The sequence below is a fragment of the Lissotriton vulgaris genome, chromosome 2_1 (genome assembly GCF_964263255.1).
Source record: "Lissotriton vulgaris chromosome 2_1, aLisVul1.2, whole genome shotgun sequence".
Classification (NCBI taxonomy): Eukaryota; Metazoa; Chordata; class Amphibia; order Caudata; family Salamandridae; genus Lissotriton; species Lissotriton vulgaris.
Genome location: NC_141687.1, coordinates 1,796,180,656 through 1,796,206,438, shown reverse-complemented (window position 1 = coordinate 1,796,206,438; position 25,783 = coordinate 1,796,180,656). Strand labels below are relative to the sequence as shown.

General features: G+C 42.8%; 1 protein-coding gene across 1 annotated transcript in view; it reads left to right on the top strand.

Moving 5' to 3' along the window:
- Positions 1 to 25,783, top strand: part of SYT12 (synaptotagmin 12) — an 858,259-nt gene that overhangs the window by 277,032 nt on the left and 555,444 nt on the right. The window contains exon 2 of the mRNA XM_086957847.1: positions 24,853 to 24,914. Coding sequence (XP_086813973.1) covers positions 24,881 to 24,914 — 34 coding nt within the window. The 5' untranslated portion in view covers positions 24,853 to 24,880. The remainder of the gene's footprint in view (positions 1 to 24,852; positions 24,915 to 25,783) is intronic.

Here is a 25,783-nt window from a genome sequence, read left to right as displayed (position 1 = left end):
GTTCCCATGGGGCACAGGGTCAGAGCTGATTTGCATATCGCCATTGTCTAACCCAGGGTGGTGTGGAGTGCAAAAAAACGATGGATTTGGGCCCAGATCTTTGGACTGGGTTGAGTGTGTGACATTGATCCACATTCGGTCCATCACCTGTTGTTTTTGCATATTCCGCCCTAAGTGCGCTGGGGATGCCCAGACGTGGGTCCCAGGCACTCCACGCCACTGGAGTCAAGCTAGCCGGGCTGATGAGAGGTGTTACCTCGAAACCGGTCCGGTCCTCGGATGCTTGATTCCGGTCTGGGAAGGACATGGTAAGCATGGGCGAATTTTGCGAATCTCGCGTTCGCGAATTTTGCGGATTTGCGAACTCGCAATCCGCAAAATCCGCGAATTCCCGCGAATTTGCGGATTTTTTTTTTTTGTGTTCGCCCGTGTTTCTGCCAGTTCGCGAGGGTTTTTACAATTTCGCAATTTGCGAACTTACCTGTCGGGTCGCAAGTTTTGCGAACTTGTTGTTTCTACGTGTCCAGCCTGTTTGGGACACTCTTCTTCATCACTGCCACTCTCTGTCACCACTGCCACTCTCTGACTACTCATGCCACCCTCTGGCCCACCCATGCCACCCTCTGTTTCATCACCACACCCTCTGGTTGTCCAGTGTACATTATTTTCGGCAAAGCAAAGCACACCTTCTCTGCCTCAAGTGACCTGAATTAATTTGGGGCTGATTAATGTGTCACAGAATATTTTTTTAGCTGGCACCTGCTTCCTTAGTGCGCCCTGATTAGTGATCTTTTGCACTTGCTAAGTGCTTTCATTGTTGCAAAATTAGTTACAACACCTGCCCTGCCCCAACTGACAATAATGAATTAGGGGCTGATTAATGGATTTTAACTTCCAGCCTGGCTCCTGCTTGTCTCCCTTAGCTGTAATTCAGGACCTTTGTGGCATATGTGTAACTATTCTGAGGTTCAGAGCAGGGTCACATAATAGTTGCAACTGGCAACTGAACTCTGGAGGGGCCCCTCAGGAAGCACTACAGGAAATGGCTACTTATGATGAGCCTGAACTTTTGAACCTGGTAAGTAGTTTCAGTTTTGCTAAGATCGTATTTCTGCAATTTAGCACTTATTCGCGGGGCGCGAAGTTGTACTGGGAAGCCGCGAACTCACGCGAACAGTGCGAGCAGTGCGAGCAAAATCCGCTGCTCGCGGATTTGCGGATTTTGCGGGAGATTCGCGAATCTCGCGGATTGCGAATTTCCCGAAAATCCGCAAAATCCGCGAGCGAAACGGATTTTCCGCCCATGCTTAGGACATGGCTTTTGTAGTTCGGACTGGACTGTTCCCATGGGGCACAGGGTCAGAGCTGATTTGCATATCGCCATTGTCTAACCCAGGGTGGTGTGGAGTGCAAAAAAACAATGGATTTGGGCCCAGATCTTTGGACTGGGTTGAGTGTGTGACATTGATCCACATTCGGTCCATCACCTGTTGTTTTTGCATATTCCGCCCTAAGTGCGCTGGGGATGCCCAGACGTGGGTCCCAGGCACTCCACGCCACTGGAGTCAAGCTAGCCGGACTGATGAGAGGTGTTACCTCGAAACCGGTCCAGTCCTCGGATGCTTGATTCCGGTCTGGGAAGGACATGGCTTTTGTAGTTCGGACTGGACTGTTCCCATGGGGCAGTGGGTCAGAGCTGATTTGCATATGGCCATTGTCTAACCCAGGGTGGTGTGGAGTGCAAAAAAACGATGGATTTGGGCCCAGATCTTTGGACTGGGTTGAGTGTGTGACATTGATCCACATTCGGTCCATCACCTGTTGTTTTTGCATATTCCGCCCTAAGTGCGCTGGGGATGCCCAGACGTGGGTACCAGGCACTCCACGCCACTGGAGTCAAGCTAGCCGGGCTGATGAGAGGTGTTACCTCGAAACCGGTCCGGTCCTCGGATGCTTGATTCCGGTCTGGGAAGGACATGGCTTTTGTAGTTCAGACTGGACTGTTCCCATGGGGCACAGGGTCAGAGCTGATTTGCATATCGCCATTGTCTAACCCAGGGTGGTGTGGAGTGCAAAAAAACGATGGATTTGGGCCCAGATCTTTGGACTGGGTTGAGTGTGTGACATTGATCCACATTCGGTCCATCACCTGTTGTTTTTGCATATTCCGCCCTAAGTGTGCTGGGGATGCCCAGACGTGGGTCCCAGGCACTCCACGCCACTGGAGTCAAGCTAGCCGGACTGATGAGAGGTGTTACCTCGAAACCGGTCCAGTCCTCGAATGCTTGATTCCGGTCTGGGAAGGACATGGCTTTTGTAGTTCGGACTGGACTGTTCCCATGGGGCACAGGGTCAGAGCTGATTTGCATATCGCCATTGTCTAACCCAGGGTGGTGTGGAGTGCAAAAAAACGATGGATTTGGGCCCAGATCTTTGGACTGGGTTGAGTGTGTGACATTGATCCACATTCGGTCCATCACCTGTTGTTTTTGCATATTCCGCCCTAAGTGCGCTGGGGATGCCCAGACGTGGGTCCCAGGCACTCCACGCCACTGGAGTCAAGCTAGCCGGGCTGATGAGAGGTGTTACCTCGAAACCGGTCCGGTCCTCGGATGCTTGATTCCGGTCTGGGAAGGACATGGCTTTTGTAGTTCGGACTGGACTGTTCCCATGGGGCACAGGGTCAGAGCTGATTTGCATATCGCCATTGTCTAACCCAGGGTGGTGTGGAGTGCAAAAAAACGATGGATTTGGGCCCAGATCTTTGGACTGGGTTGAGTGTGTGACATTGATCCACATTCGGTCCATCACCTGTTGTTTTTGCATATTCCACCCTAAGTGCGCTGGGGATGCCCAGACGTGGGTCCCAGGCACTCCACGCCACTGGAGTCAAGCTAGCCGGGCTGATGAGAGGTGTTACCTCGAAACCGGTCCGGTCCTCGGATGCTTGATTCCGGTCTGGGAAGGACATGGCTTTTGTAGTTCGGACTGGACTGTTCCCATGGGGCACAGGGTCAGAGCTGATTTGCATATCGCCATTGTCTAACCCAGGGTGGTGTGGAGTGCAAAAAAACGATGGATTTGGGCCCAGATCTTTGGACTGGGTTGAGTGTGTGACATTGATCCACATTCGGTCCATCACCTCTTGTTTTTGCATATTCCGCCCTAAGTGCACTGGGGATGCCCAGACGTGGGTCCCAGGCACTCCATGCCACTGGAGTCAAGCTAGCCGGGCTGATGAGAGGTGTTACCTCGAAACCGGTCCGGTCCTCGGATGCTTGATTCCGGTCTGGGAAGGACATGGCTTTTGTAGTTCGGACTGGACTGTTCCCATGGGGCACAGGGTCAGAGCTGATTTGCATATCGCCATTGTCTAACCCAGGGTGGTGTGGAGTGCAAAAAAACGATGGATTTGGGCCCAGATCTTTGGACTGGGTTGAGTGTGTGACATTGATCCACATTCGGTCCATCACCTGTTGTTTTTGTCATATTTACATCATTCATGACATAGTCAGTGACATCACTGATGACGTCACTGGTTGACATCATCCACGTGATAATACGATGCACCTCCTCACACTCTAATATAACCTTTGATACACCCACACTAAAATACAGACTACCATTCTCGAAACCATCGATACACCAATACCAGTTACTATATACGCACTCACTGATTCCTAGGTCTACACACACATCCACTCATTCACCCATACATTCACTCATACATACAGTCACTCATCAATACAACACTATCATATGCACTCATACACCTATACAGACACTCACACACTGCCACTCATCCATGGAGTTACTCACACACCTAGTCAGTCATGCAAAGAATCAATCACACTCCCATTTTCTGATACGGTTATACACACAACACCTCACTTATTCAAACATATACTAACATGTACTTACTCTCTTATCCAATCACTGATACAAGTACACACTCATCCATACAGCCACTTTCACAATCACTGACTCTCACGTATATTCATTTATATACTCCACCTCTGACATACATTGCCTTTTACATATGTAGATACTTGGACATGTACACTGAGACATCCAATATGTCACCAACACACCCATACACACACTCACTCGCCCATACAGCTTTTTTTTACATGCACTCTTGAACCCATACACCCAGTAAATCAATCACTCACACATCTATGCACAGAGCCACACACCTCCCAGGCACCCACACACACACTCAGTCTCCCATACAAATACTCAGGCAACCAATCAATAACCCATAAAGACACTCATGTAGCTACTGATCAAAACATGCAGCAGCTTACACAACAACCGACATACTAATACACATATTCAGACAGTTTAGTCACTAACCCATGCATTCAGTAAGGCACATTTAATCACTCACTTATACAGTCAGTCACGCACCTACTAAATCCTTCATGCGGACACTTACACACCCACTCATTTTTCAATACACCATGACATATATATAAAACATATTTAAACTTTACAGAAACACTCAGTCACTAAAAGATGTCATCAGTGATGTATTTTGAGTTGTCATCAGTGATGTCAGTGACCATGTCATGAATAATGTAATATGTGACGTCATCAGCACTGCATTGCAGGGGCATGAAGTATATTTAGCTGAACTAACTATAATGGGGGAATTTCTATGGTTTTGTATGATTGAAATGTCCAACTAACAATAACGTCCCTGAAACCTATCTTTTTCTCAGTGAATTTTTAAGGTTTTTTAAAATGCTAATTTCTAACTATAACGTGCCTGAAACCTATGTTTTTTTCAGTGAATATATATATACAGCCACTGAAGTCTGTTTCTTTTTCTCTTCACATAACATCCAAATACGCAGATATTTTTCAGGATGTGCCCTCCTTGACACTGAGAGGGAAGAAGAGATTGTTCTCTCGGTTTCCTTGACAACAAATCACCACAATGTATTTGCTCTATTTACTTTCATTCTGTGGAAAGAAGACAATGTTCAGATTAATATTACATTACCCTTGGGTCTCTACTGGAGCCAAGATCAAGTTTCTGTTCACCGTAGATGACAAAGCCATTCCTTTAGCTTGGGAAGAGTTTGTAAACTGCCTGATCTATCCATATAATTTAAAGAGTGATATTCTGGGTGGGACAGTTGCAACATTTTGGATGTACACAAAGTTTGCCAATAGATCCAAGTTATTGTTTCTTGACATTTACATTGGACTACAAGGTAATGTGATTTGTATTAGAACATGTTTTAGAAAGTGTATTAAAGTAAAGGAATCCCTAGCATCATTTGTGAAGCAACTTAGAGTTCACCCGGGCCACTCCTATATCTCTGCTCCAAACCTGTGTTTTACAAACTTCTACTCAGATGAAGGGATATACTTGTTGGTATCATCTTCGGCTATAGAATGTCCAGGGGGTCTTAGAGAAATTAAGCTACTCATCTAAATGTAGAATTACCAAAGAGTTTCATGGCACCTGGACCCAGTGCATTTCGTTTAACAGGAAGTAGATTAGTTTCACTTCGACTGAATGAGGGCGACTAACTTACAAGAAGCTAGTGTATGGAAAGCATTAGAAACCATGAGTTGTCCTCAATGTCAAGGGATATTTTGGTTACTCTCATTGAAAGTGCTATCTAGTTTGCATTTTAGTTTCCTTGTTTGTGTACAGTACAACATTTATTTGGTGAAACAATTGGATATAGGTAAAACAAGCACATTCAATGTAACAGGTGTTTCTAGAAAACACACACATGCATACCCAGAAATAACAATAGGTTTCTACTATCAGACCATTCAACTCTTAGACCGGTGTTTGTGTGTGTGTGTGAGAGACATAGGAATTAACTGTATTAAGGACAAGGTATCAATATATGTGTCATATGAAAAGACTATGTGCAGTAATGTGTACATTAACAAAAAGAATTAACCCCAGGTGTATGCACACTTAAAGGAAAATACTGTTGTGGTATTAGGTAATTCAATATGTAATCCTCTGAGACTCAAAGTACACAGGTCCATGCAATTCAGCCATTAGGCAGCAACAGTCACACAGAAATCCCAGCACTCCTCACCATTCTAAGTCACGTGCGCATCTTCCACTTTTCCCCAGTCCAACCTTATACTTCTCACTCAATTCCACCCGCAGGCAAGCATACAAATTCACCCAATATAGAAAAAGAACATTTGCTATAATAAGCAAAATATAAAACTATGCTAGAATACATAACTATGCAGAGAAACAGGGCAACCAGTCATCGGTACACCTAACAATGCAGCAGCCCAAGCCAAGGGTGAGCCTTATATCGATTCACGCATATCAGGTATCAAGGGACGCTTGTAGTTATTCTCCTGCTGCTTATGTATGCTGGAGGAGGTCGTTGTGCCCCATTATTGGACACATTAACATCCTATTTTAAAATCTTTGTTACATTCTCTTTCTCACAACATCTTTTACTCTACACCTTTCCGCTATATATAAGTGTCTCATCCTCTTTTATCCTTTCTGACTTGGAAAATTTTCTTTCCCCCTTCCTTACTCTTGGACCACTCTTTATTCTGACCAAATCTCTTTCCCTTACTCTTATTTCTCGTGTTTCTTTGTTTGTATTTCTCCTGTACTGCTCTTCTGACATTTTGTACCACCTTCATTTTGTCAATTGGTTCCGATTTCATGCTCATCCCTTGTCTATTGAGCAATCTATCAGTTATGTTTCCTCCCAATAGGAGAACTGGGGGCATGCCTGTACTGCTCTGCAGTGTGGTACATGCTGCTCTCACCAATTTCTCAATTCTTCTCACCAATCCAAACCTTTGACTAAAGCAAATTGAGATAGCTTGTACATTACCTGGTCAAAATATTCAACAAATCTGGTACTGCTGGCATGATACAAGGAAGTTCTAATATGCCTTACCCATATGGTGACCAAACATCTTCTAATTGTTTGCTTACCAACTGTGGACCATAGTAAGTCACAGTCTGTTCTGCTTAGTATTTCATAATAAAAACTTAGTTCAAGAGTTCAATGGCAGCCTTTGTGGTAACTTTGTCTACAAACTTTACCTCAGGCTGCTTTGAAGGTAAATCAAACATTCCCCTTTATTCCGAATGGACCTCATATGTCCAAAGTCAGCTTTCCCCATAGTTGGTCAGTGACATCATGAGTTCAACCAAATAAGGAACAGTGACTTGAACGTACAACTGTAGGCAGATGCTATGCTTTCATGAAGTGTACTACTCATTTATCAAGGGCCAGCCAGCAAAAGTTTTCTTACATTCTATGCTTCTTGGGCTTAATGCACAGATGCTCTTCAAGACGAGTACCTTCAGTCTCCTTCCAGTGGCTGCTGCTGGCCAAACCCAATTTCCTCTGGTTAACTCATCAGCCACATGCTTCGGAAGTTTTTCCCTCTGCTTTCCGAGGACCACTGGAGGGTTACGGTACAGACCTTGATTGGTTCACGTTTGGATTATTCAAACGTCTTATATCTTGGCCTGCCGGAATACCTCCTGCAACGTATGCAGGTGGTCCAGAATGCGGCAGCGCGTTCCATTTTTGGCCGGCATAGGCGAACCAGAGTCTCTGGCCTATTGCAATCACTTCACTGGCTACCTATTCGCCAGAGGATAGCTTTTAAAGCCTTAACGCTCTTTTAGCTGTTTGTTGTGTTTAGCGTTTTCAGCTAGTCAATAAAGCGCCGGGACACTCTCTGAGTAGCCGAGCGCTATAAAAGACACAAAATAACATAACATAACATAACATAACATGCTTATTGCTGATAAGCCCTTGCCCATTCAAACATATCTATGTACATTTACTAGATCAATATCTCTCTATAATTCTGCCAAACATTCTTCTTTCATCAAAGATCCCTTAGAAATATTTCCCACACTACTTATTACACTGACATTCCTCTACATCTTCTAAAAGCAGTTTTTCTTTAAACTGTGGTCCAGGGACCCCTGTGGTCAAAGAAGGTTACTCAGGGTGTCCGCTACTGATTTATGAGGTAAATAATATTAATAGATTCATGAAATGTATATAAATAAAGAAGCAAAATGTAAAACTGAACATATTATTGGAGGTTAAAAGTCAGTAGCCTCAGACTGAATCGTGTGAGCAGTGTAAGTGCATCAAACAGAATACAGTATGGATGATATGTGGCCTCAATCCTACCTTCACATTAAAATTAACATTTAGATTTGTTTTATATTTGTTTGTGAAATAAATAAAACATTTAATCATTTGTGTATTTGATTAATGCATTTTTCTATTTTTGTGTATTATTTTGAGGTTTAGCTAACATTGCTAGGGCCAGAGTCTCTGTTTTCCAGTAATGACTCAGTAGGGGTCCTTGGTTTCCAATAATGATTCAGTGGGTGGTCCCCGAGTTTCAAGAATGATTAGGTGGGGGTCCATAGAAGTCAAAAGGTTAAGAACCATTGTTCTAAAGCATTGTTATTTATTTTGGGCAATGGCAAATATGATGAGCGGTTGGCTGTAATATGTTTCTTGCCTGGAACATTCTGGTTTTTAGTTGATTTTATATTGTCGATATTGTCATTTAGCTATGCATGTGTATCTCTGACAACACCTTAAGGACTAAAGAACTCAACCAAATGTTTGTGGTCCTTATAGAGGACACATTCTGAGACCCACAGTCATATTCTAAAATTATACATTCCCATCCTTTTTCTATTGCAGAAGAACTTGACTCTGCTCCCCACAGTACTCAGGAAACAAATCCCATACTTTTCATTTTGCTGTGTCCCTATTTGTCTTTTCTGCAGTAGATCTGCACCCCATCAAAAGTCACTGGAATCCATCATCAGTTTATTCCTATCATGGGCATCATACATAATCCCTACCTTCACTAACCTACAATCTCTCTCACAATCATCACTCCACACACACTTCTCATGTTCCTTTAGTAAATGAACCATAGGGGCATTGTGGTTGGCAAAACAAGGCATAAGCAGAACCTAAAACTTCATCAAGCCTAACAAAGAACTACAAATAAAGTTTACTTTCTGGACTGAGTCAATAAGCATATTTGCTTAGTGCCAGTGCCTCACACTCTAATCTACAGTGTCCACTTCAATTTTATATTTCTCTATCCTTCTTGTCACTCCATTGGTTTGCAAAATAGAGAATACTCCTAATATGTTGCTGTGCTCCTTCACAATTGTACTAAAAAACAGCAAGTCATTCTGAAAATATGTAACTCCTGCACAATCTCATAGTAAGATGGGCATGCCCTCTGGAAAACAGCGGAGGCTGATGCTAGCCCAAAGAGCATTCTTCTCTACCAGAAGACTCACACTGAAGTCATGAAAGATGTTAGGAGACATGTAGTTTTCCCTGGTGGTAGGATGATGATATGAGCAATATGATGAACACACTTGGCAGCTTGAGAAGGGTTAGTAATTCCATGATGTTGGGTAGCTGGTCATTACCCACCCATGTACTTTTGTTCAGATCACGTAAATAAACACACATTCTTAGTTCACCACTCACTTGCCTCCTGTGTGCAATTATTATGGCAGCCAACTGCTCAGAACTTTCAATCTTTTCTATGATGTCTTGTCCATTAATTTCTTGAACTTCTTCTGGATACATTCATGCATATACATACATACATACAAAACTGCTCTCACAGTGAAGCGCCCACACAGCGTCCTGGATTACACCACATTTATTCAACAGGCAGCGATGAAAAGCAGCAACACACTGGTAAATGCAAAGTGGCCCGCTCCGGTCATGAAGCAGCCCCCCTGCTGACAGTGCAGGTCCGGTCGCTCGAAGTAGACAGCAACCAGTAAGGAACAGTGTCACCTATTCATCAGGCCAAACATAGGCAGTGGAAAACGGCACAACGGGGCATTTGCAACCCGAAGGATGTTTATTGTGGAAGGCCTAGAAACTGCTGCAGCCACTATGGCGATACTTACCTGACCACAAAGACCACAAGGCCATGCGAATACACGCCCATGGGGGCGGGACTATGATAACCTTAAAAGTATGAAAACGCAAGACAGCTGTTTCTTCCCTCCACCAGCCAGCCATTGAATAAGGGACAACGAGGTCCAGAAACGCGTCAGCGAAAGGCTTGAAAGAAACTTTGCATTTACCAGGTTGTTGCTGCTTTTCATCGCTGCCTGTTGAATAAATGTGGTGTAAACCAGGACGCTGTGTGAGCGCTTCAATGTGAGAGCAGTTTCGTTTAGATAATATTGTGGCCCGCTCTGGTCGCGAAGCAGCCCCCCTGCTGACAGTGCAGGTGCGGTCGCTCGAAGTAGACAGCAACCAGTAAGGAACAGTATCACCTATTCAGCAGGCCAAACATAGGCAGTGGAAAACGGCACAACGTGGCATTTGCAACCCGAAGGATGTTTATTGTGGAAGGCGTAGAAACTGCTGCAGCCACGTGAACAAGCGGCTGCGGCTGCGAAACGCGTTGGGTGTGATCGCCGAAAAATTTCACTTTAAATGCAGTTTGGGCCTCGACTTGTTGTCTTTTGAACTCATTGAGACGACGTTCTTGTTGGATATATATATATATATGTATATGTATATATATATATATATTACCTACTGGCTATCGCCAGTAGGTATATATAGTTAGGATTAATTCTCTATGGAACTTTTGAAAATTCTATGTCTAATAACTTTGGCGTTTGTGGACGGAATCGGCTGAAATTTTCAGGAAAATGGCACATTTTGTTTCTGAGCAGCCCTTGAAAATTTGGGGGGGTTTTGTCAAGGGGGGGCCGAGAAAAAAGGGGGGTCCCAAAACGCGTTTTTCCCATGTTAATTTCCATAGGGCGGTTGGCCTCACTTTTAGCTCGAACGGCTGAATGGATTTGCACGAAACTTGGCAAAATTGTAGGGACTGTTAGCCCGATGTGCCTTTGCTAGGTCTCAATATATGTGCTCCAGTAGTTTCTGAGAAATTAACGTTCAAAACAAGATATATATCTGTAACAGCGCTCCGGGCTGCGCTCCGGTCCGCTTACTTTTCGCGAAACGGAACTTTGCGCGCAGAAAGCTGATTGGCTCTCCGGTGTCTGTCAACATTCTAAACAGTCCGGAGCGGCCGCCATCTAATCTCTCGGTAGGATCGAGAGAGAAGAAGAGGTGAAAAACGAAGGTGGAATTTAATGAAAGGGGGCAAGGTATACCTCTCTTGACCCCCTAGGAATGATGTTGGGGTTATTAAAGGGTCTCGTGGGGAAAATAAAAAAATATATATTTTTCACGGTAGAAGCGCTTCCCGAGCCGCGAACTGGGCCGCAAACTGGTAGCGAAACGGGAATTCGCCATTTTGTGTTTCGTTTTAATTAAATTACTAGTTATAAGGGGGTGCGGGAGACGTATCCTGACCCCTTATGTTTTCTGAGGGTGGCTGAGGAGGCTCATATATGTTGATACATGTCTTCCAGCGGCTGTGCGTGAGCTTTTTTTTTTTTTTTGCTGCGTGACGTCTGTTAACGTTCGATTCGATGGAAATCAGGAAGTGTTGACCACCAGTTTGTCACTGCGAGTAAATATTTTGTTATAAATGAATCCTTATTGATAAACATTGTCTGCGCCATCTTGCCTTTTTGTCCAATGCCACAATTTTGTCGTGCACGGCAGCCATTTTAGATGCCTTGACCAGACCCACTCTCTGCACGCCGTCGATTCTCAGCACGGCTCCCCACCCTCGCAAGCATCTCCCCCACGCACTGGTCACCCCCGCTCTCTCTCTCATGCATGGGCCATATACTTCCCCCCATCTGCGCTGCTCTTCCCTGAGAATCACACCCTGTGCCCGCCCGACACCTCCCTTTCACCCTATTCACTACCGCACCCTCTGACACTCCTCTTCCTCTGTGTCCGATTGTCCAGGCCGGACCCAGGCTATCACCTAGCCCTGCGGATGTAGTTTATGGCCCCAGCTGTAGAGAATCCAGACATACCAATCCTCCCGATTCAGGCGTGAGACTACTGATTTCAGTGCTAGTCTTCCGCCTCCCGATTCCTGCAAGGAAAAACCCGGGGGCATATTACCAACAACTAGCGATAATTTTTGTCTCTAACTTGTTTAGAGACAAAAATTATCGCCGCACATCGGCGAATTTTATCGCAGATAAACCTTGCTATTAGCAAGGTTTATCGCAAATGCGATAAAAAACGGCCGCAATGCATGAATATCGCTGAAAAGTCAGCGATATTCATGCATTATCCAGCAAATGCTCTTAGCCATGTTATCCACTGTTATCCACCTTCCATTGGATAACATGGCTAAAAACTGCTCTGTGCGTGAGCTTTTTTTTTTTTTTTGCTGCGTGACGTCTGTTAACGTTCGATTCGATGGAAATCAGGAAGTGTTGACCACCAGTTTGTCACTGCGAGTAAATATTTTGTTATAAATGAATCCTTATTGATAAACATTGTCTGCGCCATCTTGCCTTTTTGTCCAATGCCACAATTTTGTCGTGCACGGCAGCCATTTTAGATGCCTTGACCAGACCCACTCTCTGCACGCCGTCGATTCTCAGCACGGCTCCCCACCCTCGCAAGCATCTCCCCCACGCACTGGTCACCCCCGCTCTCTCTCTCATGCATGGGCCATATACTTCCCCCCATCTGCGCTGCTCTTCCCTGAGAATCACACCCTGTGCCCGCCCGACACCTCCCTTTCACTCTATTCACTACCGCACCCTCTGACACTCCTCTTCCTCTGTGTCCGATTGTCCAGGCCGGACCCAGGCTATCACCTAGCCCTGCGGATGTAGTTTATGGCCCCAGCTGTAGAGAATCCAGACATACCAATCCTCCCGATTCAGGCGTGAGACTACTGATTTCAGTGCTAGTCTTCCGCCTCCCGATTCCTGCAAGGAAAAACCCGGGGGCATATTACCAACAACTAGCGATAATTTTTGTCTCTAACTTGTTTAGAGACAAAAATTATCGCCGCACATCGGCGAATTTTATCGCAGATAAACCTTGCTATTAGCAAGGTTTATCGCAAATGCGATAAAAAACGGCCGCAATGCATGAATATCGCTGAAAAGTCAGCGATATTCATGCATTATCCAGCAAATGCTCTTAGCCATGTTATCCACTGTTATCCACCTTCCATTGGATAACATGGCTAAAAACTGCTCTGTGCGTGAGCTTTTTTTTTTTTTTTTGCTGCGTGACGTCTGTTAACGTTCGATTCGATGGAAATCAGGAAGTGTTGACCACCATTTAGTCACTGCGAGTAAATATTTTGTTATAAATGAATCCTTATTGATAAACATTGTCTGCGCCATCTTGCCTTTTTGTCCAATGCCACAATTTTGTCGTGCACGGCAGCCATTTTAGATGCCTTGACCAGACCCACTCTCTGCACGCCGTCGATTCTCAGCACGGCTCCCAAACCTCGCAAGCATCTCCCCCACGCACTGGTCACCCCCGCTCTCTCTCTCATGCATCGGCCATATACTTCCCCCCATCTGCGCTGCTCTTCCCTGATAATCACACTCTGTGCCCGCCCGACACCTCCCTTTCACCCTATTCACTACCGCACCCTCTGACACTCCTCTTCCTCTGTGTCCGATTGTCCAGGCCGGACCCAGGCTATCACCTAGCCCTGCGGATGTAGTTTATGGCCCCAGCTGTAGAGAATCCAGACATGCCAACCCTCCCGATTCAGGCGTGAGCCTACTGATTTCAGTGCTAGTCTTCCGCCTCCCGATTCCTGCAAGGAAAAATCCGGGGGCATATTACCAACAACTAGCGATAATTTTTGTCTCTAACTTGTTTAGAGACAAAAATTATCGCCGCACATCGGCGAATTTTATCGCAGATAAACCTTGCTATTAGCAAGGTTTATCGCAAATGCGATAAAAAATGGCCGTAATGCATGAATATCGCTGAAAAGTCAGAGATATTCATGCATTATCCAGCAAATGCTCTTAGCCATGTTATCCACCTTCCATTGGATAACATGGCTAAAAACTGCTCAGGGCAGGTGTTAGCTTTTGGAGATATTCGCGCCTAGCACGAATATCTCCAAAAGTTGGTAATAGGAGATAGCGATGGTTAGGGACTGTTTCCAGTCGCTAACATCTTGGCACGCCCACTTTGCATGTCATTAGTGATAAATATCACTGACATGCAAAGCGGGGCCCAAGATGGTCGCTATCTCCTTTTAGCTGTCGCTAACTGGTGTTAGCGACAGCTTGGTAATAGGGAGATAATTTTATCTCCTTTTTTTTGGCTTTTAAAGCCAAAAAAGCGGAAATAAACCCCCTTGATAATATGCCCCACGATTCCTCGGGGGTTTCAGCTGACAGGGTTTGGTATTGTGTTACGTGCTAATTCTTCCAGGAAACGTCAGAGGGTCGATGCAGGGGTTCTAGAAGGGGTGATAAACCATTTAAGCCTCATGAACAAGCGCATGGTCTTTTAAAGATTTGTGAAGTACTCGGGGCGGCGGTGTGTGTGTGCCCTCTTTCAGGAGCGGGCGGGGGGGCACTGCCAGCAACTTGCCAGGCCAGGCAGTGTTCAACACGTGCATCACCCTTTCTCTGCCTGCTATTGCGCTCCATGCTTCGGAAAGGTAAGAAAAAGAACGTGCATTTGAGTTTGAAATGTCCGATCCTGTAGCAGTACACTTGCAAAGCCCACACATGACAATAACCCGATTCAAGGCCCCATTCACCCGATTTAAAAAAAAAATATAGTACTCCAAGAAAGTTGGATTATAAAACTTTATTAACTTTTAAATATAACGAACGCAACAAAAACTGTAAATATATTTAAACATTTTTTGATAAAAAAAAACAACAATGGTCAGAAGCTGTCTTTTGTGCGAATAGTCCCAAGGCAGCACAACGTGCTGAGTTGTGGAAGGCACCCAGGTGAAGAACCATCCCTTCTTTAAACCCCATGGTGACCAACTATAGTTCCAATGAGTGCTATGTCCCAGGTTTTACATAAAGTAGTGTTTACCTAGAGTGGTGCTGTGTAGGACACTCTGAATGGAAATTAACTAGAACTATAACGATAACAACAACAACAACAATAATATAACTTTTATGCCTAAATTACGCAAACAGTTAGCTAATCTGCTAAAGGGGGGAGTCGCCATTTCTTTACAATAATCAATAATGGAAAATCAACATCAATAGGGTTGTCCGTATTCTCGATGCAGCACTATAGTGCAACATACACAGCACCTGGGGTGTCAAGAGTGAACAGGTCCTAGCTGCTTAACCAATGACTGACAAATGCTATATTAAACACTTACTATGTATAATACTTGCGTTCACAATAGTTTTACTTTACAAAACAGAACAAAAGATGTCCCCTGTAAGTAAACCCATATTAGCTGTTTCAGTTATTGAACATCCTAAGGTTTTATGACATGGGGAACAGTGGTGATATCCTGGGCGGGTGATGGAACTGGGATTGTTAATGGGAAAACATCTACAAAGAAAACTATTGGTGAATTATACTTCTCCGGAAACTATAACGATAACAACAACAACAACAATAATATAACTTTTATGCCCAAATTACGCAAAGATTTAGCTAATCTGCTAAAGGGGGGAGTAGCCATTTCTTTTGATAATTTATTTATCCATCCGTAGCCTCTCTAATCTCCATTACAATATGTTTCTTGCTGTCGCTAGCTGATGAAAAAACTAAAGTGATAACTTCCTCATCCTTATTTTGTCTTTCTTTGTTCCTTAAGATGTTATCTGTGTCAACCTCTTCCGAGAATGCTGATGCGTTAGCGATTTCCTTGTGTTTCTTAATAGCATTGGTGTCTGCACACTTCTTTGTCAATTCTGTGAACATGATAACTGCTTCATAAACAGACGATATCTTTGTTTAGTCATTAGTGTTAAGTGTGTCTGAAACTACAGTGCCCTTTTGTTTTTCTTTCTTCAGGCTCTATAGAGTTTTGTGTGTTGTTCTTTTGAGCGACAATTATTCCAGTGGTTTCAGGTTCACTTGTTTTGTCCTGCAGTGAGTTAACAGCTTTAGAGACTTCATGTTTATTTGCTATGTCCTGCTGTGCGTCAACTGCTTCAGAGACGTCAGCCTCATTTGTTATGTTTGACTAGATCCTGGACCTGCCCGGCCGCGCCCAAAATGGCGCCGGTGTAAATGGGACTCGTAACTGCTTGTTGTGTACTGATTGCCCAACCTTGATATCACGAGATACGTATGCAGTTTTGAAGCACATGGCGGAGGCTCGTCTGCTGTAGTGGGGCGCCCCTTTATCGTTTCAGTCGCCATTCCGCCCGCTTTTGCTACACTGTGCCTTTTCCGCCATTCAGCTGTTTACCGCCCGCTCTTACGGCTACAGCGTCTCGCTCACCATGTAGTTGAGTTGCTCCCACTCTTGCGGTGCAGCGATAGGCGGCTGCCACAGGACTCTTAAAATGGCGGCCGGCTCTTCGGATTTGGGCCTGGTCCAGTAAAATGGCCCTGGGACACCTTGGAACTCGGACGCTTGTCTGCCAGGGCTTGGGTTCCATTCTCGAAAGCGTCCCCTCAGCCTTGAAGATTGTACAAAAGTCTTGGGGGCCCTCGACTCCCGCAGGCTTCTGGTGGGGAGCGGCTGCCATGATTGCTTGCGGAATGGCCACGACGGAGCTACGAGATGGTGGTGCTCTCATGGTGACGCCAGCTTCAGTCTGAAACATCCAGAAACAAGGTGGGGCTTTCATCGTTTGGGAAAAAAAATGTTTTAATCCAATGAAAAGTGTTATTTTTAGGTCACATGACCTAGTCTTACATCATTAGGAAAACAAAAGTAAAATGAACCAATGAAAAGTTTTATTAACAAGTCACATGACCTGTTATGCTTACGTTACGCGCTGCGTGGCGCGCTCTGGATCGTTTCCGGGAAGCTGCGCCTTGCGCACCGGAGCACTTCCGGGTGCGCTAACGCGGCGCGTCATATGACGCATTACGCGAGAACGCAGGTCCAGAATATAGTCAAAATGTCTCCACCAACCAGCGGTCGGAATACAACCGCCTTCAGCAGTCCAAAAAGTTCGGTTAAATTTTAAGAGCGGGAGCAACTCAACTACATGGTGAGCGAGACGCTGTAGTCGCAAGAGCGGGCGGTAAACAGCTGAATGGCGGAAGAGGCACAGAGTACCAAAAGCGGGCGGAATGGCAACTAAAACGGTAAAGGGGCGCCCCACTACAGCGTGTCTTCAGGTCAAACGGATTGTGGGACAAGGTCCAGAATGGAAGAGTCATCAAAAGGGAAAAAATTCCGCCGGACCCCGGGAGCCGGCCGCCTATGTCGGGGGCGATCTCAGGCCACACCAGGGCAACACGACTTGGGGAGGGGGCAGGAGCCAAGCGCCCCCTCTCAGTCCGGGCCATCTCACCGCCCCTCGGGGGCCTCCGTCAAGCGGTTTAGGGAGGCACCGTATCACATTGTTTTCCAATGCAGTCAGGTGCACAAACGGACCCCACTTACTTTGAATAGTGAAGCTGCAGCAGGTGCAAATAAGGTTTAAACAGTGTTACAAGCGCTGCTTAGAACTCTGAAGTATGGCACTCAACATCCAGGACTTATGCCATTTGTGTAAGGCAGTGACATCGAAGCAACTCAGGGACAAAAAGCATGAACGAACATTCACGTATGAAAATCTTATTTGGGGAAGGGGCAGGATCCAAACGCCCCCTCCCAGTTCGCGCTACTACACCGTATGTGGAAAATCTGAAGGCATCGTTCTACAAACTCTCAACGCTTGCTATCAGTGCATGAGTTTCATGCTCGATCGATTGAGCTAGCCGGATCGGGCAATAAAAAGTATAAAATAGTTATGTAAATAGTTATTTAATAAAATGTTTTACCCTGTTTCTTTGCTGGTGTGTTGTCTATATTTATAATATTTGCATAGGGTTTGTCGTTATTTTGGGCGGGGTGGGTGGCGGAGTCGAGCTGTCTTGCAGCCCTCATGGTGTGGAGCTCAGTTCATTTCACTATTTTCGTATTTCTCATGAAGGGTTGTTCCTAATGTTTGTATTTTACCGAGGTCAAAAAGAGATCGAATTAGTGGTCTACTGATTTTGCTTGATTACTTTTATTTTTTTACACGATTTTTCACTATCTGCAAAGACTAAACAGAGTATTGCGACTTTGTGCTTGTTTGTAAATAGAGAATGATCCAAAGAGAACCAATTCTAAAACAGTAAATGCTTGGATAACAATCAATCAAATGGAGAGACAAGCAGGTACGACGGATTACAACGGGGGTAAAGGTCTGCGTTAACTACCGTTCACTATCTGCAAAGAGAGAGAAAAGAAGGGGGGGGGGCAGCGTTCAAAGCACATCAGCGTGCATAAACACGAAAACGTTTTTACCTATCACGTACTTCACATTTGACAGCTTTTGATATTTGCTATTAAAAAACCATTGAAATTCACAGAAAAAACCATAGGTTATAGTCCATATATAGTTAGGAATTTGCATTTACAAAACCTTGAAAATTCAATGAAAAAACCATTGGTTATAGAACATATATAGTTAGGAATTTGCATTTACAAAACCTTATTTTACTCGCATAAAACCATTGAAATTCCATATATAGTTAGATGCGCTAACTATATATCGCGCACCCGCAATCCACTGCTGATGATGTCACATATTACATCATTCATGACATGGTCAGTGACATCACTGATGACATCACTGATGACATCTCAAATGACATCACTGATGACATCACTGATGACATATCAAATGACATCACTGATGACATCACTGATGACATCTCAAATGACATCACTGGTGACATCACTCATGATATCATTCATGTGATAATACAATGAACCTCTTCAGACTCTAATATAACCTTAGATACAATCAGTGTAAACAGACACTCATAGACTGTCACTCATCCATGGAGTTACTCACACAACTAGTCAGTCATGCAAACAATCAATCACACCTCCATTTCCTCAACTATACAGTTATACAAACTTTACTTATTCAAATATATACTAACACATATTTTCTCTCTTATACAATCCCTGATACAAGTTCACAATGATCCATACAGCCACTCACACATTCACTGGCTCTTATGCACAGTTATTTATATATGTCAACTCTCACATGTACTGTCTTTTACATATGTACTTACTTTGACATGTAGCACTGAGATATCCATTCACTCACCAATACACTCATGCACACAGTCAACCACCCATACAGTTGTTTCCACATGCAGTTTTGAACCCATACATCTAGTGAATCAGCTGTTCACACATCTATGCACAGAGTCACACACCTCCCAGCCACTCACACACATACTCAGTCTCCCATACAAATACTCGGGCAACCAATCAATAACCCATATAGTTACTCATATAGCTACTGATCAACACATGCAGCAGTTTACAGAACAACAGATATAATGATGCACAAATTAATACAGTTTAATCACTAACCCATGCACTCAGTGAGACACATTTAATCACTCCCTCATACAATCAGTCATGCACCTACTAAATCCTTCATCCAGACATTTATACATCCACTCATTCTTCAATATGTGAGACATATTTTAACTTTACAGAAACATACAGTCACTGGGTGTTGTCATCAGTGATGTCATCAGTGATGTCATTTGAGATGTCATCAGTGATGTCATCAGTGATGTCACTGACCATGTCATGAATGATGTAATATGTGACATCATCAGCAGTGGATTGCGGGTGCGCGATATATAGTTAGCGCATCTAACTATATATGGAATTTCAATGGTTTTATGCGAGTAAAATAAGGTTTTGTAAATGCAAATTCCTAACTATATATGTTCTATAGCCAATGGTTTTTTCATTGAATATATATATACATATATATATATATATATATTTACACCATACTCCTTCGCTTTCGGCAAGAAGTTGAGCATACACAGGGATTCCAGTTGAAACTGCGCTTTTATAAATCACTCGGCATGACTCGTTTCATTCTTACAAACTTCCTCAGATGCCGTGATGTAGTGATCTGTTTGCCGGACTCAGTTTAAAAACACAGTGTCCCTCTATGATTGGTTGGATGCACTGCAGGGACTGCTTTGGGGAAAATACGGCCCAGACTCAGCTGTGTGAGTCCGTGCGGAACAGACACCTGGCGTTAGTGCTGGCCCAAGTGGACGGTGTCTGCTCCTACCCCCTCTGCTTGCCTTTGATCTTCTGAGGCTCAATCTCTGCGCAGGCAGCAGTTCCTTTGTCCCCTCACACCACCACTGACATCCCGGAACAGGACCGAGGCACCACCTCAGTAAGCAGACGCCTCCTGCGAAGTCGCAGTCCATCATTTGTGACAAGATTCACTGTTCCAGGTAAGCGGTGATCCAGCATTTTAAAAAAAAAAATTTGAAACACCAACACTTTGCCACCATGTCCGCTGGATCACTTTAAAGGTGGGCTCTCACAAGGTGCTAGTGGCTGCACCCAAAACAATTACACCATACTCCACCATATATATAATTTTAGCTTACCCAAGTTTAAAAAAAAAATCCTTGATACATTACCAGCCCCATTTGTCAATTGACACATATCTTATCTATCTGGAACATATAACTGGATCAGAGTTCTTGGGATCTAAAACTGCAGCTAAATTGTTCTGCTCCCCGCAAAAGACATAATTAATCCTTGCCACATAAATTGTAGCTTCGCTCGTGCTATTACCCTTACAGCTCAGTCTAGCTTGGAACTCACGTACAAACTAAGTTAACTTTTTGTAGTATGCAAACCTCAAAACTTGGACAGCATTCCCCCATTTAGCTTCTCTATTTCCTCATCATCAATATAAGAGCAAGGTGATTGAGAATCAACCATCCTTTGTTTTTCCACATTTAAAATGTTCACTATGAAATGTGAGTGATTCCCTTTTTCCCAAATGGCCTGCACATACATATAATTCTCCTCACATTCCAACAACTGCACAGTTTGTTCCCAGACATTATTGGACTCCCCAATTCATTTCATTACCTCCTGCCCTACAACATGGCACAATTTCATTTATTGCAGGATTGGTCCATCCTGCCCAGTTTTTTTAAATGACAGCATGTCTTTTACTGCCACAGCGTTAACAGGGGCTATATTTGTCCGCACTGATACATTTCTACCTAGTGGACTCAAATTTAGATTTGTCACGTGCTACCATAACCATTAGCTATTGGTTATCATTACTTGAAGTTATAGATTTATTTGCGTTTATGTCACAACGTTCTCGATTTTCACAGTTACTTCTAGGATCGAGTTTTCCATGATTATAAAAGACACTCCTGCCTTTCTTGCTGTCTTGCCATTTCTATTAATTGATATAATTTCTTCTGTGATTGTACTTTGTATACATGTATCGGCTGGGGATCGAAGTGTGGCATATAGTCCTCTACCAGTACCCTTGGGAAAAGTGCATGTCTTTCTACAACCATATTTACTTTCTAATATTACATTTTCTCAAGCATACCTTTTATAGTGGCTATTCACCTACAATAACAACATCCCCTTCTTCTTCCCTTATTGTCACTTCCACCTTAGGAAGATGCTTTAGCACATTTCTTCCTTCAAGCCCTAAATAATGATTAAATAGGGATAGTTAATTTTTTTCTGAAAGTACACCATCATCTATGGCATCTAAATACGTGTAAAAACCTTTCTTTCATTGCTGCCAGTAAGGCATAGAGGAGGACCTGGTGTTGAAAAGATTGTGCTAGAGGACATCTTGATTTATCTCAACAGTTATAGTTGCTGACCCACAAATATGCAGAAAATAAATGACTTTAATAGCATGATCTGCTTTGGAACTTTAGAATATAAAGACACACTTTCAAAGGTTGCACAGCCGTATTGTGTATGAGCACATACATACTACAGGTATATGCTAGGGCCCAAATAGAGACAGGTTGCTTAATATTCTGTGTTGTCTCTTGTGTAAAGCTTGATTGAACCAGGGAATGTCGTTTTTCTGGTTAAGATGTGATTGATTGGGAAGACACTCCTTAGGATATTATCTGCTTATTGTGTGCTGAGTTTCACTTCACTATATTACTAACAGCAAAATGTAGTTTCCTGTACTTGAGCATTTTTCAACATGCTAACAATATGATCATGTTATTCGATCAAGATCGATTGTATAAGATTGTTAACAAATCTAAATGAGTACAATAGAGAAAAATGTTTTCTAGTTAATCCTATGAAAACAAAAGTTATGATTTTTGAAAGGGATAAAAATCCTAGCTGCAAGTGGCATGTGAATGAGCATAAAATTGGGTAAACTCCAAACTACAATTATTAAGAATTTTGTCTAAGTGACAGAGGAACATCTGCTACTATGTATTCACCTTGAAAAGCTTCCATTTGACAGTTGCTTTTCAGAGCTTGAGTAAGAAATTGCCAGGTTTTTTCGCTGAATCCTTGCTAGAAGTTATGCAGCCCGTGTTAATGCTCACTCTTTCTTATGGTGAAGTGGCCTATTTAGGATCAATTGCCCTCGGTTTAAAGATTTTGGCATACTACATAACTTTTAGTTTATTTGAGGATCATTTTGCTGCAATTATCCCCTTCCTTTTAAAGATACCTAGACAGGATCCAGTGTTGAATGACTGCACATTATCTTCAATTTAAGCCTAACAAAACTGACGTCCTAATGTTTTCACTCTAATTCTCCACCACACTGGTTAGAGACTGGCTGGCCTCTACTAATATTTTAAACTGAACTATGACCTTAATGGAAAGTGCCAAATTGATTTTGTTTAATTTTGGACATTGCCTGAATCTTCACAAACACATCAGTATCATGGCCATAAGACCAATCATGATCTCGGACTGATTAGTTGGATAAACCTTGTTTTACCAGAATAGGACCTTAAAGCAGTAATTCAGGTTTTGTTCCTCCTCAGATTCCGATTATCGATTCTGACTGGTATTTCAAAAATTCATGCAGAGTCTTGCAGACCATCCTCAAATCTATATTTCATGGTGAAGCCTGAATTAATTCTGTGACAGAACCCTTTAATCACAGTGTATCTATATTGATCACTCTGAGCAGTTCCCAATTGAAGCCAGAACTATGTGTAAGCCTGTGTGCTTAGCACAGTACTTTTTTCATTATGACCACTCCTTATATGTAATGGAATCTAAGGTTTCAGAAGGACTTCATCAGCTTCAGAGGTCTGCCATTCTTCTCATTGAGATAATTGATTTCAACAAAAATGCATACTAAATCTTTCTCTGGCTGTGCACCTAAAATGTAGAACAGTTAGTACTATATCTGTGCTTTTCCACCCACTTCTTCAAAAAAGTACTGAAAAACATGTTTCTCCCCCTCTCTTTCTAAATCCTTTCGTTCATCAATAAATCTGGAGTATAGCATGTATTACAATTAGATGCTACCCAGATGGGGGACTTTGTTTCGAATGCCGAAATCAGATCTAATTTGAATTTATTGTGTTCTTGTACATCTGCCTCGCTTGTTATACCGGTTACATCTTATTCTCTATTTAATGGTGCCTTTTCCATTTATGTATCTATGCTATATTACTGTATTAGTAGAGGTGTTGTATGTTAAATATAAGTGTATAACCAAAAAGGACTGTAGATACATGTATGTAGGAATAGTCTTCTTTAAGAAAGATCTGATTATACACACATACACTTTAAGTGTGCTTTAAGTGTATCACTTCAGATTTTTCATACTTGTTTTATACTCTGTATTATCACCACTTCTACAGCATAATGTTATTATGCCACTGATCTATGTATGTGCTGTGTCACTGGTGGGTCTAGGCACAACACAAGCAAATGCTAAATAAATGAAAAATAAAAACATTTGCTTTTCAACTTGAGCCCAATTGTTCTCTGAACGAATGCAGCAGGAACCAGTAGTACATGTTCACCATATGCTGACAGATCTGTTAGTGCATTCAAAAAGGAAGTAAAAAGACTATTAAAGAACAAATTCATCTCCTAAGTTTTAATTACAGGAGGTCACTGAGTCATCTTTAAGATCCTTTCACCACTACCTATCTAAGATGGATTGGTATAGTCTACCGTTTGTAAGACTTATATCACAGCCCTTTCTGCTCTATAACTGTAGGTTATCTAATGCTTAGATGTGTTTGTATACCACCTCAACCATGTATGTTCTTTTATTGTAAAGCGCTCTGATACCCCCATGGGTCATGTTCGCGATATATAAAACTTTATAAATGAATAAATAAGTAAATAAATACATCAAAACACACAGCAGTCCATTTCGTGTTACTGTGGATTAGCGTAAGGGCTTGAAACATACAGCAGAATATCATATTGTTACAAACATTGGTACCTCTGAAATGTTATTACACAATTGTAATAAACTTAAAATGAATAATTGTGTCCAATTTACTTGATGTTCTCAATCCTGTCTTAACAGCTTATCTTCATTCCGCAGCACACAATTTGTATAATTCCATGCGCCTTAGAACACTTTATTTTGCGTGATTGTTCTCTTTTTTTCAGTATTTCTTTATACATTGCTTAATTTCTTCCTTCAAAAAACAGATCTGCGTTTATATTTAATTAAGCACAGAAATGTGCATAGCTTTATATTAAACTTCAAAGCACCAGCCCAAAATGCCCCAGAGCTTATCCCACCATCAGCACGAGAAATACTGGAGCATCAATTCACAGGTGTTAGATTCACAGATTCAGCAAATGAATGTGTCTCATTAATGTCCATTATTAAAGTAACAAGCCAAATCTTTATTACAGTGATGTAAAATATTGATATGAAAGATTTCTGATTTTTTTCAACATTGATCATATTGAATATCTCTTTTTCAGGTGCAGAGTAAAGCTTGGAATACTTGCCATGGACAATAATGTAGAAGCTTACCATATAAGTAGTAAGTACAAAACATTGTTTAATGTATATGAATGCAATATAAAATACAAAAAGTGACAATGGATATGAATACTGAGCAAAACAGTTTGTAATGGAAAGTAGTGCTAGATTAAGTGCCAACTGTTTAAGAAAGGGTTAATTACAAATCAAGGTTGAATAAATGAAAGGCTGTTTGTATTACAGAACGATAACTGACAAATGGGTGCGATGTGCTAAATAATTTAGCCAACAACAAACAGACAACTCAGCTAGATATATGGGGTTTAACAAAATACATGCTTTGAGCATTTTATTAAATCTATGATGAACAATGTCCGGACAAAGGGTAACAAAGACCAGACTCCACAATTTGTCTGCTAAAAACCAAATGATCTTCCTGCTGCATTGATCTTTTTACTGCATGGTGCCACCAACAATCCAGCAGAAGAAGAACATGGAACCCGAGAAGGGAAGTGCATAAAAGTGATATCGTTCTTGCTGGCGCTGGGGTTGGAGAGCTCTTTGACGATGTTGAAGAGTTCCTTGCTTTTGTGGATGTTGTTGTCTAGTTGCTCTTTGAATGATGTCCTTTTGGTGGTGCGGATCAGCTGGTGGTTTTTTGAGGGTGGCGTTTTTGAGGGCTGTCATGTTTCCTGTGGACCAATCGTGGCGCCAGGTTTTTTGGAGGGTCCGGCAGGATTTCTTTAATTCTTTGAGGGCATCTGTGAACCATGAGGTTTTTCTGTTGTCGGTCTTGCCTGAGAGGTTCTTCAGTGGAGCGAGGTCGTCGGCACAGTTAGTGATCCATTGAGAGAGGTTGTTGGCTGCGTCGTTGGGGTCAGAGGTGTCGGCTGGCGGGTTCTGGCTCAGTGATGAGAGGAGCTGGTCTGT